This window comes from Mustela erminea, chromosome 2 (assembly GCF_009829155.1).
Source record: "Mustela erminea isolate mMusErm1 chromosome 2, mMusErm1.Pri, whole genome shotgun sequence".
Taxonomy (NCBI): Eukaryota; Metazoa; Chordata; class Mammalia; order Carnivora; family Mustelidae; genus Mustela; species Mustela erminea.
In genome coordinates this window covers 78,720,405-78,734,869 of record NC_045615.1, presented here as the reverse complement: position 1 = coordinate 78,734,869, position 14,465 = coordinate 78,720,405, and the positions used below count along the sequence as shown (strand labels likewise).

The 14,465-nt window shown below is 34.4% G+C and overlaps 1 protein-coding gene across 5 annotated transcripts in view; it reads right to left on the bottom strand.

Annotated features, from left to right (window-relative positions):
* Positions 1–14,465, bottom strand: part of SPATA5 (spermatogenesis associated 5) — a 337,462-nt gene that overhangs the window by 214,526 nt on the left and 108,471 nt on the right. For 4 of the 5 annotated variants that reach the window (XR_004283282.1, XM_032333335.1, XM_032333336.1 and 1 more), the window contains exon 14: positions 5,596–5,722. Coding sequence is in view for 4 of the 5 variants with exons in the window: in XM_032333335.1 (XP_032189226.1) it covers positions 5,596–5,722 (127 nt within the window). In the remaining variant the exon portion in view is untranslated. Of the gene's footprint in view, positions 1–255; positions 1,524–5,595; positions 5,723–14,465 lie in introns of those variants that run through there. The other variant, XM_032333337.1, reaches the window with a different exon arrangement.

Below are 14,465 nucleotides of genomic sequence, written 5' to 3'. Positions count from 1 at the left end.
TGATTCTGAACCCTGAATTATTCAATATTTCTATATTATTTCCAAAATTTTTGTCAATTGAACAATCTTCTCCATAGATGACTCAGCAGAATTTTCAAAATTCTACAGATTTACTATTATAAGAAAACAACATTTATAGGCTATATACTTTATAGTAGTAATAATTATTGAAAGCCTATTATATACTAGGCATCAGTACTAAAAGTACCCAAGTGACTAAATGAAAAAATATTCATAAAACTAAACTATTTTGAGGTTTTTTTAATGTCTGAGAAAGAAGACATGACCATTTCTTAATATCTAACACAAGTGCTTGAAATGCCATGGATTGGACATTATATTCTTCTAAAGGGGCCACATAAACAAGAGCCTAATAGGGAACAATATAAACTCCTACAGTTTAGACTCTTTGTTATTTGGGCATCAATAAAAATTCAGTTGTTTTCTAAAAAGTCTCTTGTTGCTGAGGAAATCCAGACCATCATCCATCTAAAGACAATGTGTCAACTTGACATTATACAATCTCATTAATCTTCATCTATCCTTCACATCTTGTCATTCTTATGCAAAATGGACACTTGGGAATATGACTTTTCTTCCCTCACTTAGCAGCTGGAGGAGAGAGTTAAGTCATAAAAAGTCTATGGAGACTTCAGGATACCACCAGGAACCACAAGCAATCACTTTACTTAGCCTAGTGTGCTACATCACATCTAACGTATTTGACATGTAACTATGACATTGCAGGAAAGAGAATAATGTGATTACTGAGCTGTGTGTCTTACTTCCTTTAGCTGAATCACCAGAATCCCCAAGAAACTCCAGCTCTAGTTTCCCCAAGCTACATGAAACTGAGATATTGTCCATAAAAGCCACTAAATACACACAATATAAGGGTCACATAATGATGTCAATTTCACTCCTCTGGCAGTCCAAGAATTCTCACCCTTTTAATATACTAACTTAAGGTCACCATGACACAGAAGTTGTGGCTCAACAGACAATAGGATGGTAAAGTATGCCAGCTAATTTACAAGGCCAAACACCTTAATTAAATTTAGCACAAGTTAGACCAAATGTATAATTTCTCTGGCACTAGGACAGTCTTTTTTAAGCTAAAAAAAAAAAATCCCTCTACCTTTTAGCAGCACATGAAATTTACTTTAATTCTTCTGTTACCCATACTCTTCCTATTATAGTTTCCTCCAGACAAGGCAGGTGGTAGAAACTGTCTATTCATTTCATAACAGGAAGTTTTTTCATTTTTATATTATCTCTTAAGACTGTTTTGATTCTACCAGGACGGACCTTCAGGACATACTTTGAACGTGTTATAATCATACCTGCACTGAAACTTTTTTTATAGTACTATTAAATGATATACAAATAATGCTCTAAAATAGTTCTTCAAAGGAAAAAGTCTGCAAAGAAAAATGACTTTTGATGTAGTATGTATCATATGAGCAGTAACAAAGGTATAATTAAGAATAAAATCCATATTCCACACAAATACGGTATTCTACCTGAAATAGAAAAGAATTAACTTTTTTATTTTTTTTACAAAAATCACTGATTACTTAAAGTGTTTTTTGTTTGTTTGTTTGTTTGTTTTTTGCACTATTACAGAATACAATATGCAGAACGTTTAGACTCTGTTGTACTAAATTCAAAGTTGTACTTGAAAGCACAGCACATCAACTGATGATCTTGAAACCATTCTTATACCACTTAAAAATGCTTTTTCCCATTTACCAATTTTATGTTTTGCTGTCAGGAATAACTTTATTTTGGGCATCAATAAAAATTCCTTTACAAATTAAACATTGTAAATTTTGAAAAATTTGAATACTAAATTAAAAACACTTAGATCCCCCTGACCTAGTGGAAATAAGTCCAGTTAGCAAATACTTTTGATATCTTTTTTTTTTCTTTTTAAGATTCTACTTATTTATTTGAGAGACAGAGATCACAAATAGATGGAGAGGCAGGCAGAGAGAGAGGGGAAGCAGGCTTCCTGCTGAGCAGAGAGCCAGATGTGGGGCTCGATCCCAGGATCCAGAGATCATGACCCAAGCCAAAGGCAGAGGCTTAACCCACTGAGTCACTCAGGTACCCCAATACTTTCAATATCTTGATTTAAATGTGCTCATCCAAAGTTAGCTGGTTAAAAAAAGTTGGATTTCTAGTATTCAAAAACTAATCAAAGTATGTGTGTAAATGCATATGTACATATACATACAAACATACAAGCATACATATAAGTACGCTATATACATACTATATGTTTGTATAGGTTTATACTTCTCTCTGAAACATCTTAAAGAGGTCAATAAATCAAGGTGTTAACAATTAATATTGATACTTAAAACAGTTACTTTCCACAATTACATGTTTTTAGAACTGATGAATTCAAGGTAACATTTTATAAAGGATTAAAAAAAACATGGCTAGAAGTTCGGCAAGCTATTTCCCAAACTTCAATTTCTGAAACTGTGTGATGATGAAGACTCATGAGTTACTGTTTTGAAATACAACATTTGCCTTCCTAAGGCAAATTATTATCATCAGGCAAGAAACACAAAAACAATGCAAAATCCTTGAAATGTAAAAAAACAAAAACAAAAACAAAAAACCACTTCCATCCCTTCAATATTCTGTCTTTGGAGACAACTTCTGCCCCAAATCCAGTTAAGTATTTTCTCCAAGAGATCCAAATATCTTCAGACTAAACTATCCCAAAGAGAATGAAAATTCTCTACCATTACCTTGGGGATTTTGAATTTAGAAAGCTGAGTAAAAAGAAAAAAAAAAAAAAAAAAGGCTGCAGACCTTGCAGTGGCCCAAGAGTAACTTCTAATCTCTAGGTTTATCTTTAAAATTTCTAAAGGTCTTTTGTACCAGGTATTGGTTAAAAAAAAAACTAGGATAGGGACGCCTGAGTGGCTCAGTTGGTTAAGCAGCTGCCTTTGGCTCAGGTCATGATCCCAGGGTCCTGGGATTGAGTCCCACATCAAGCTCCTTGCTCAGCAGAAGCAGAAGCAGGGAGCCTGCTTCTCCCTCTGCCTCCCTCTGCCTGCCTCTCTGTCTGCCAGTGCTCTCTCTGACAAATAAATAAAATCTTAAAAAAAAAAAAAACTAGGATAAATTAGATCTACTGTAAAACACAACAGTTAGGGATCAATTTAGGTCTTACAGGGGGAAAAGTAAGCAAAACAGATTATAAATTAACAATTCCACCATATTAAGTAACAAACTTACAAAGTGTCACATATATAAAGAACACGAAAAAATTGTATCCTTTACAAAAGGAGTTTAAATCTATTTATCGTTTTCTATTTTAAGAAAGATTATATGTATAATTTGAAGAAAGATATATGTGGACAGGGCAAGGCAAAGAAATGTTGCATCTGAGAAAACAAGCAGATTCCACAAAACAAGAACATTTCAGAGGAACTGGTTCATAGCCAATTATATGACAGGCAAGGAAGAAGGAAAAGCTGGTCTCTGAGAAAGTCAGAAGTTGTTCTTAGTACTTGGAACAGAATTCAGATAGGAGTAGGGGGAAAACGCTGAAGAGCACTCTGGTAGGAAGACTTCTAGTACAGTCACAAGATTTTGGTCCTCTAGACAGCTAGTACTTTCTCCCAGTTATTCAATCAAATGCTACTTTAGGTGCTACTGTGAAGGGCTTTTGCAAATGTAATTAATTAAGGTCCCGAATCTACTGACTTGAAGGTGGAGAGATTTTCCTTTGTTGGGCCTAACCTGATCAGATGAGACTAAAAGACTGAGCTTTTCTGGCAATTGAAGCTTAAAGCATAAGAGGAATAAAATGTGATTTCTTTTATCTATTTATTTATTTATTTACTTATTTTTATTTCATTACAAAGACACCAGTTTTCACTGCAGTCTTTGAAGATGGAAGAGGCCATGTGGATGGTCTCTAGGAGATACAGTAGCTCCCCGCTGACAGCCAATAAAAAAATTTAGTCCTTAGGCCTGTCCCATTCCTGTGAGATTAGAAAAGGAATACCAGCTCCTGACAACAATATAGTCCTGCCAACACTTTGTTTTTAGCCTGTAGTGAGACTCTAGAACAGACAAATCTGTCATGCCATTCCCAGATTTTGACCGACCTACAGAAATACTAATAAATGGGTGTTGTGTAGAACTGCTAAATTTGAGGTAATCTGTAACACAGAAAAAGAAAACTAACAAAACCACCAATCAAGCTGAATCATATAGCTTGATTTAGATGAACCCAGAGAAGTTTATTGTAAACCCAAAAGTCCTATTTCAAGAAATGTATCTAACAGTGAAGACATACTCTATTAAGAAATCCAAGAAGACAACTATTAGATTAGGCATTGTAGAGAATGAAACCAAAGAAAATTTAGAGCTCATTAGCCATGGGGTAACCAGGAGAAAATGTCATAAAAATACAATGTATTCTTACCAAGAGAAAATTTTTTTTTCTGTATTCAGCACTTCTATTTGTGAAACTGAAAGGTGGGGTTAGGTAATCTCTAGGGCTCTTCTAGTACTTTCTATGATACTTGTTAAAATGAAGTCCTACTTTTTTTTTTTTTCTCCATAGACATCAGAGGTATCTGAGCATCACCCAGATCATATAAAGTGCTCAGAACACACCTATCCTCTTGAAAAATACTATAGCAAAAAGGGAACAATTTATTAAAGTCCAAAGCTTTCTCACCTGTATTTGACCCAAAGGTCTTTATCGCATAACAAAATACCCAACTGAACGAAAGCAAAGCTTGCTTTCCACATAATAGCTCCTTTCATAACTCTAAAAGGATCATTTTTTCTAAATCCCATTTTTAAAACTGAAAGTCTGTGTATATGTGCATAGGAAAGGAGGGAGGAGCTCATAAAGTCATATATATGAAATAATAATGTGAACAGAAAAAAGAAAAAATGGTTCATGCTAAAGGAGAAAATTTTTACTCTTAATTTAAATCTTTGCAAAGAAATTATATACTAGGTATAAATTAGGCATTTAAAATTTAGTGAATTCTCTTTATTAAACTATGACTTAGGGAGAAAAAGTGGTAGCAATATCTAAAAAGGGTTAATTTTCCAATTGTGCAGCTTAGTTTAATGCTATAGCCTAAGTAATTTCTTAGAAAGCTAAAATCCATTGTCACTCTTATTCTCATCACTCTGAAAGCAACTGCAGGCAAAGAATTCTAACAAGTTGTTAATAATAACTTCAGTATGACTTATTCTAAATACCCAGAAATTTACATTAATATGACTGAAAATGTTAAAAACTTCTCAAAAATAAATCAGATTACATAAACAAAGATTTTCAGAACTTCAGTTCTCTGAAAGTTTGACGCAACAACAAGCGGGGGGGGAAACTGAAGGGGTTACAAAATAGTCTCATTAATACCAAACCATAAGCAATAAAAACACAGAAGCATTACTCTGTTCTTTATATCTCCTTTAGTTTAAGATTTTCAGGATCCTCTAAATGAAAAACTGATTTCAGAGTAATTTGGTAGAAAAAAACCCTAACATAATCAAATGACCCAGTTCTTGATTTTAAAACACTCACACTGTTTTGTTTCTTACCTTGTCTATCCTATCTGGGCGGTTAGTAGCTGCCAAAATTGTCACGTCCTTTAACTGTTCAACACCATCCATTTCCGTTAAGAGCTGAGCCAGAACACGGTCAGCTACATTCCCGGCACCTGAAGAACTGATTTTTAAAAATGGAGTTTTAAAACAACTCTATACCAATCCCCAAGTACTTTATTACTTTTAAAAAACTATATATCCAATAACAAAAAAAAATTATGTCTGTTTCAAAATAAAAAATGCCTGCTTCAGAATTCATTATTTGTTGAAATTACCATACCCCAAAACTAACTATATTCAAATCATTCCTTTTCCTCCTTCAACAGCCATGTTCATTTTCTCTCCAAGAATGAAATATATAAGATCTGGGAAGTAAGATAAGTAAGATATAAGATCATGTAAAGCAATTCATCAAATACATAGAAAACTGTGTAATTTAATCAATATTTACTTTTTATATGGCAAGTATACTGACACTAACTGGGAATAAAGAAACTAAATAAAATAGAAACCCATTCTTCACATGAAGTTTAAAGCCCATACAAAACAAAAAAACTCTACACTCTTTACCCATACACAACACATGGGATACTTCTGATGTATCTTGATATTTTAAAATATTAATATTTTTAAGCACATCATCAGGTAGGTAGTGATCACAATCCCCATATGTGGAGAAGCAGGCAAAGAAAGGTATGTTATTGTGTTCCTTTTGTTAATGTATCAGGTCAAATACAAAGCTACTACTAGACATACTATAGTTAATTAAATATAATAATTAAATTATAATTTAATCACATTTCCTTTGACAAAAAAATCCAAAACAAAACCCAATATTGATTATTAATAAGGAAATTCAACAGGTCTTACCAATGAACAAAACCCTTATATTACATAGTCAAGGTCCTATAATAACAATTCTTATTAGCAGCAGGTAGGATTTACTAAGAACTGTTGAGTATTGAGAAATATGTAATAAACATATACATACAAGTAATACATGTAATAAACCTGAGTGGAAAATTACAGAGTATAGCAACATTGTAAGAGTATTAAACATATAAATTCAACCAGATGTATGGGGTGAGGGGAAGAAGAGGAAAAAAGGATAGAAGGTACACACCTCTATCACCAGTGACAGAGCAAGTGTACCTTAGTATAACCATCATGTAACATATATAATTAGATAATTAGGATCTCTAACAGAATGTAGATCTCAGCATGCATTGCAAGTTCAAAAACTTGATGTAGTATATACATAGGAGAGTAGCCTCTAACTCAACATCAATCAAACACATATGAGGTTGTTATGTAAATCACACTGTCAATTAAATTAAATAGTTCTTCCCCATGTCTAAAAAGTTTGGGACCACGGAATACCAGAGAGGCCACTGAGATTTATTTTGGCTAGCCCTAATTCTTGCAAGTAACTAATTGGCAAGTGCATGGATTCGCTAATCTGATTATAAGAATAAACTTTGAACATTCTGAATAAGTGGATTAATATCCTCCGTAATAAAACTTTTCCACATGAGAGTTTACCAGATAGAAACATTGTTAGCAAAAGCTCTAAGGTCACCTTCATTATGACTACAAGCATTTAAATATTTAAGGCTGCCACCAGATTACATCTAAGGCCTTTAATTGAATCTACTATGCTAATTAGTTATGATCTATCTATATTTTCAGACACTAAGGAAGGTCACATTGAACACATTTTGGTAGAGTCAAGGTGGGCTGTCCAGGGAGATGGTTTCTAAACTTGAAAACAGGACCAAACAGGTAAAAGGAAAGAGAGAACACAGAATACTGAAAATAGAAATCAGTTCAGAATAGATGGGCACAGAAGCTAAGGTGAAAAATGCAAAAGATAACTAACTACAAAAAGATAAATCAAGGCTAGATAATAGGATTTGGTTTTGAAATCACTGAGTTTGGATTTTATCCTAACTTAAATGGGATGTTTTACCTAGAGGCATGACAAAACCAGATTCATATTTCTGAGGACCACTACAGCGACAGTGTGGAGAACAGATTATAAAAAGGCAATACTGGTCTGTTTTCCAGTCCAATAACAACTCTTCTTAGACCCTTCTGGGACATGAAATCACACGTGTCTTCATTTGTTCAGGCCACTATTACAAAATATCATAGACTAGGTGGCTTATAAACAATAGAAATTTGGGGCACCTGGGTGGCTCAGTCATTAAGCACCTGTCTGCCTTCGGCCCGTGTAGGGTCCTGGGTCCTGGGACTGAACCCCGCATAAGGCTCCCAATTCAGCAGGGAGTCTGCTTCTCCCTCTCCCACTCCCCCTGCTTATAGCTCCCTCTCTCACTGTCTCTCCCTCTGTCAAATTAATAAAATCTAAAACAACAACAACAAACAATAGAAATTTATTTCTGTCTGGATACTGGGAAGTCCAAGATCAAGGCACTAGCATGGTTTTAAGAGAGGGGTCTTTTCCTAGCTCATAACTGACACCTTTTCACATCCTCACATAAAGATGGTGGGTGAGCTCTGTGAGGCCTCTTTTTATAAAGACACAAATCCTATTCACGAGATCTCCACCTTCATGACCTAAGCACCTCCCAAAGGCTCTACCACTTAGGATTTCAACATATGAATGTGGGGAGGACACAAATATTTAGACCATAGAAATAAGACAAACCACTGTCCGGACATCTGGGTGGCTCAGTGGGTTAAGCCTCTGCCTTAGGCTCAGGTCATGATCTCAGGGTCCTGGGATTGAGCCCTGCATCAGGCTCCCTACTAAGCAGGGAGCCTGCTTCCCCCTCTCTCTCTGCCTGCCTTTCTGCCTACTTGTGATCTTTCTCTCTGTCCAATAAATAAATAAAACCTTAAAAAAAAAAAAAAAAAAAAAGACAAACCACTGTCCCCCAAACTGGAAAGACAGACAAGCTGAATACAAAGAAACCAATGAGTAGGAACCTCCACAAGAACCAGGGCTGGGGTAAGGATACTGTAAATGTAAGGGTAAGGAAATGTAAATTATGAATTTCTGGAGGCAGTGAGGACAAGTCTGAGAATTAAATAATCCAGAAGACACAATCACTGAGGGACTCTTACATTTTTTGTGAGTTTACCTCCAGAAGCCATACCAGGTTCTCACAATGAAGACCTGAGGAAAATCTTGTGCATGCAGCAGGAGGAAGGGAAAAGTAGCTATTTTGAAATATGCCAGAATAGTCTGTACTTCTGAACAAGTCTTGCTTTCAAGAGAAGCTATTTTAGAAGAGCCTAAACTATGATAAGTTTATCAGAGCCCAACTGAGGTAGAGGAAGAGATATACCCAACTCTAGCCCTCTCAAGCCATCTTGTATTACTTTAAGGGAAGGTGGGTTACTAAAAAGCAATTGCAAACTTCACGGTCCAGTAATACAGACTCACTAAAAGACTACAATGTAATCACAGGACCAAAGAACACCTGGCCTCTTATACTCTTACTACTATATTACCAAAGGCCTACTTAACATAGTTCCTTTTATGCAGTATTATTATGTCCATTTACATGTGACAAAAATAAATAAAATCAAAACCATTACAAAAACACAAAATAAAACAAAATCAAAACCATTACAAGGCATACTAATAGACAAACCAAACACAATTTGAAGAAGCTGAATGAACATCAACAAAACAGAGAACCAGCAAAAATGCTATAATCAGACCAGGATTTTTTTTTTTTAAAGATTTTATTTATTTGACAGAGAGAGAGATCGTAAGTAGGCAGAGAGGCAGACAGAGAGAGAGGGCAAGCAGGCTCCCTGCTAAGCAGAGAGCACAATGCCAGGCTTGATCCCAGAACCCTGAGACCGTGACCTGAGCTTTATCCAGCTTTACCCAGTGAGCCACCAGGATTTTTTTTAAAACTATGATTAATATGCTAAGGGTTCTAAAAGACAAAGGAGACAACATGAAAGAAAGGGACAACATAGGGATGGATATTCTAAGACTCAAAAAGAAATGGCAGAAATCAAGACACTAAAGCAGAAATAAAAAATACCTTTGATGGGCTCATTAGACTAGACATGGCTGAGGAAAAAATGTCTGAGCTTAATTATTTGTCAATAAAAACTTCCAAAATGAAAAAGCAAAGAGAAAAAAAGACTGAAGAGAAAAAAGACTGAAGAAAAAACCAAACAAACAAACAAAAAAACTAAAGAATTTCCAAGAATTATGAAAACTATAAAAGGTGTAAAATATGTTTGAATGAAATACCAGAAGGAGAAAAGATAATGGAATAGAAGAAATATTTGAAGTAATAATGATTGAGAATTTCCCCCAAATTAATGTCTGACACCAAAATACAGATCCAGGAAGCCCAGAGAACATCAAGTAGGACACCTGGCAAAAAATTATCTCTAGGCACATCATATTCAAACTACAGAAAAGCAAAGGAAAAAAAAAATCTTGAAAGAAGCCAGAGGAACAGTACAGTTTCACATTACAGGTGCAAAAAATAGGAAATATATTAGATAACTCCTCGACAACCATGCAACCAAGGAGAATAGAGTGAAATACTTAAAGTGTTGAGAGAGAGAAAAAACACCTACCTAAATTCGTGTATTCTGGGAAATTATCTTTCAGAATTGAAGGAGAAATAAAGACTTCAAACAAAAATTGAGGGAATTTGTTGTTAGTCGACCTGCCTTGCAAGAAATGTTTTAAAAAGTTGTTCCAGGTGGGGCATTTAGTTGTGTCAGTCAGTTAAATGTCCTACTCTTGATTTTGGCTCAGGTCATGATCTCAGGGTTTTGAGATTGGGACCAATCTCACATAGAGAGTCTGCTGGAGTTTCTCTCTCTCTCTCTCTTTCTCTGAACCTCTCCACCATTTACACTTTCTCTTTCTCTAAAACAAATAAATCTCAAAAAGTTACTTCAGGAAAAGGAAAATGATATAGGTTGAAACTTTAATCTATATAAAAAGAGAGCACTAGAGAGGAATAAGTGAAGACAAAATAAAAACTTCAACTTTCTTATCCTTGATTGATCTAACAGATAATAATTTGTCCAAAATAATGGTAAGAACAATGTAGCCAATGACTACAGTATATGTATAACTGAAATGAATGACAGAAATAATATAAGGGACTAGAGAGAGAAATTCAAATTTTGGTTATTATAAAGTACCACCTGTGAAGCAGAAGAGAGTTATTTGAAAGTGCATGCAGATTAGTTGTAAATGTATATTGCAAACTCCAGGGCAATCAATGAAAAAAGGGAAAAAATAGAAATATACATTTCATACACCAAGCAAGGAGAGGAAATGGAATCATAAAATGATCAGTTAAAATCAGAAAAGGCGGGGTGCCTGGGTGGTTCAGTTGGTTGAGCAACTGCCTTTGGCTCAGGTCACGGTCCCGGAGTCCCGGGATGGAGTCCCGCATCAGGCTCCCAGCTCCATGGGGAGTCTGCTTCTCCCTCTGACCTTCTCTCCTCTCATGCTCTCTCTCACTGTCTCTCTCTCAAATAAATAAATAAAATCTTTAAAAAAAAATCAGAAAAGGCAGAAAAATAGTCAAAGACAAAAAAAGGAACAAAGAACAAGGAATAGAAGGCAGTAACAAATACGTTAGTATTAATACAACTATATAATAATCAATTTAAAACATCAATGGTCTAAACACACCAGTTAAGACAGACATTGTCACAGAGGATCAAAGAACAAGACCCAACTATATACTGAGGACAAAAAATCCACTCTAAATATAAAGATATAGAGAGAAGTAAAGGGATGGAGAAAGATGCACAATTAATTCTAACTCTAATCAAAATAAAGCTAGAGTAGCTATATTAATTTCAAACAAAGCCGACTTCAGACCAAGAAAAATTATTAGGGATAAAGAGAGGTATTACATAACGATAAAGGGGTCAATACTCCAAGAGGACATTAACAATCTTTAATATGCATCACCTAATAGTAGGGGGTCAAAATATGTGAGGAAAAAATTGATAGAATAGCAAGAAGAAAGAAACAAATTCACTCACAGAGTTGGAAATCTGAACACTGCTCCAGCAGAAATGGACAGATCTAACAGGCAGAAAATCAGTAAGAACACAGGTGAACTCAACAATACCATCAACCAACTGGATATAATTGCTATCCAAATGCCACTTAATCCAACAAAAGCAGAATACACATTCATCTCAAGATCATATCGAGTACTGATCAAGAGAGACTACATTCTAGGCCATAAAATCTACCTTAACAAATTATAAAAAATAGAAATCATACAATGTGTGCTATCAGACCACAGTGAAATTAAACTAGAAACCAACAGCAGAAAGACATTTGGAAAATAAGAAAACACATGGAGATTAAAAAACATACTCCAGGGCACCTGGGTGGCTCAGTGGGTTAAAGCCTCTGCTTTCGGCTCAGGTCATGATCCCAGGGTCCTGGGATAGAGCCCCACATCAGACTCTCTGCTCAGCAGGGAGCCTGCTTCCCCCTCTCTCTCTGCCTGCCTCTATACCTACTTGTGATCTCTGTCTGTCAAAACAACAAAAACAACAACAACAAAAAACCACACTCCTGAATAATACATGAGTCTCAACAGAAATTTTTAAAAAAATAGTTTGAACTAAATGAAAATGAAAATACAACTAATCAAAATTCGTGGAATGTGGTAATAAAAGTAGTGCTTAATAAGAAATTTATAGCACTGAATGTATATATTAGGAAAAAAGAAAGACCTAAAGGCAATCATCTAAGCTTCTACCTCAGGAAACTAAAAAAAAGAGCAAACTAAATCCAATGAAAATACAAGAAAAAAATATACAAAAATTAGAGCACAAATAAAATTGGTAATAGTAAGTCAAGAGAGAAAAATCAACAAAAGCAAAAGCTCATTCTTTGAAAAGATCAATAAAAATGATAAGCTTGTAGTCAGGATAACTAAAAACAACAACAACAAAAAAACAATAGCAAAAAAAAAGAGAACACACAGATTACTAATACCAGACATGAAAGAAAGAATATTGCTGCAGGTCCCAAGGACCTTAAAAGCTTAATAATGGATTTCCAGTTGACACTTAAACATGGGTTTGAACTGTGCAGGTCCACTTATATGACAATTCCTTTTTGATAAATACACTTCAGTACTTTAAATGTATGTTCTCTTCCTTCTGAACTTCTTAACATTTTTTCTCTACCTTACATTATTGTAAGAATACAGTATATAATACATATACAAAGTATGTGTTAATTGACTGTTTCTGTTACCAGGAAGGCTTCTGGTCAATAGTAGACTATTAGTAGTTAAGTTTTTGGGAAGTCAAAGTTATATGTAGATTTTTAACTGCATAGGGGGTCAGCAACCCAAACCCCCACATTATTTAAGAGTAAACTACATTATGAAATAGAATACAAAAAAATTTTTATAGCCACATACTTGATAATCTAGATGAAAGGAGAATCTGCCAAAATCCACACGAGAACAACAATCTCAATACGCTTATACCAAATAAAGAAAATGAATCAAGAATTAATAATCTTCTAAACAGAAAGAATCAGACCCAGATGAGTTTATAGTAAATTCTAGCAAGCATTTAAGGAAGAAATTTTACCAATTTTCTACAATTTCTATTAGAAGATAGAAGTAAAGGGAATACTTGTTAAATCATTCTATGAGAGTACCATTATCCTAATACCAAAACCAAAGACATTGTAAGAAAAATGCAGACCAATAACTCTATAAACATGCAAAATATTAGCAAACTGAACTGAGCAAAGTATAATAAGTGTGTATAATTCAATGATGTGTAAAAAATTTATATATTGTGATGAAGTGGAATCACTGGTTCAACATTCAAAAACCAATGAACATAATCTATCATATCAACAGGCTAAAAGAAAAAAAAATCATATAATCCTATCAACAGATGTAGAAAAAGCATTTGACAAAATCCAACACCCAGTCTGTGCATGACAAAAACTCTCTACAAAGTGGTTTAGAAGGAACATACCTCAACATAATAAAAACCATATATGAAAACCCCACAGCTAACATCATACTCAATGGTGAAAAACTAAGAGGCTTTCCTCTAGGTCAGGATCAAGACAAGGATGTCCACTCCTGCCAGTTTTATTTAACACAGTGCTCAAAATCCTAGGCTAGCCACAGCAGTCCACAAGAATTACAAGACATCCATATTGATAAGGAAGAAGTTAAACTGTCACTATCCACATGACATGATACTATACATAGAAAACCGTAAAGACATCACCAAAAAACTATTAGAATAAATGAATTCAGTAAAATTGCAGGATAAATTATTAATTATAATTATTAAGTTAAATTAAAAATTAATACACAGAAATTGGTTGAATTTCTATACACTAATAACAAAGTAGTAGAAAGGGAAATAAATGATTACATTTGTAATTGTATCAAAAAGAATAAAATACTTAGAAATAAACTTAACCAAGGAGGTAAAAGACCTGTACTCTGGAAACTATATAACACTGATGAAAGAAATTGAAAACACAAATAGAAAGGTTTTTTATGTTCATGGACTGGAAAAACAAGTATTATTAAAATGTTCATACTACCAAAAACAATCTACAGATTTCATGCAATTGCTACCAAAACACAAACAGCATTTTTCACAGAATTAGGACAAATAATCCTAAAATTTCTGTGGAACCACAGAAACCCTAAATACCTAAGGAAATCTTAAGAAGGAAGAATAAAGCTGGAGGTATCGCAATTCCAGATTTTAAGATATACTATAAAGCTGCAGGAATCAAAGCAACACAGTACTAGCACAAAAACTGACACATAAACCAATAAAACAGAACAAATAAACCTATGTTTACACAGTCAAGTAATCTA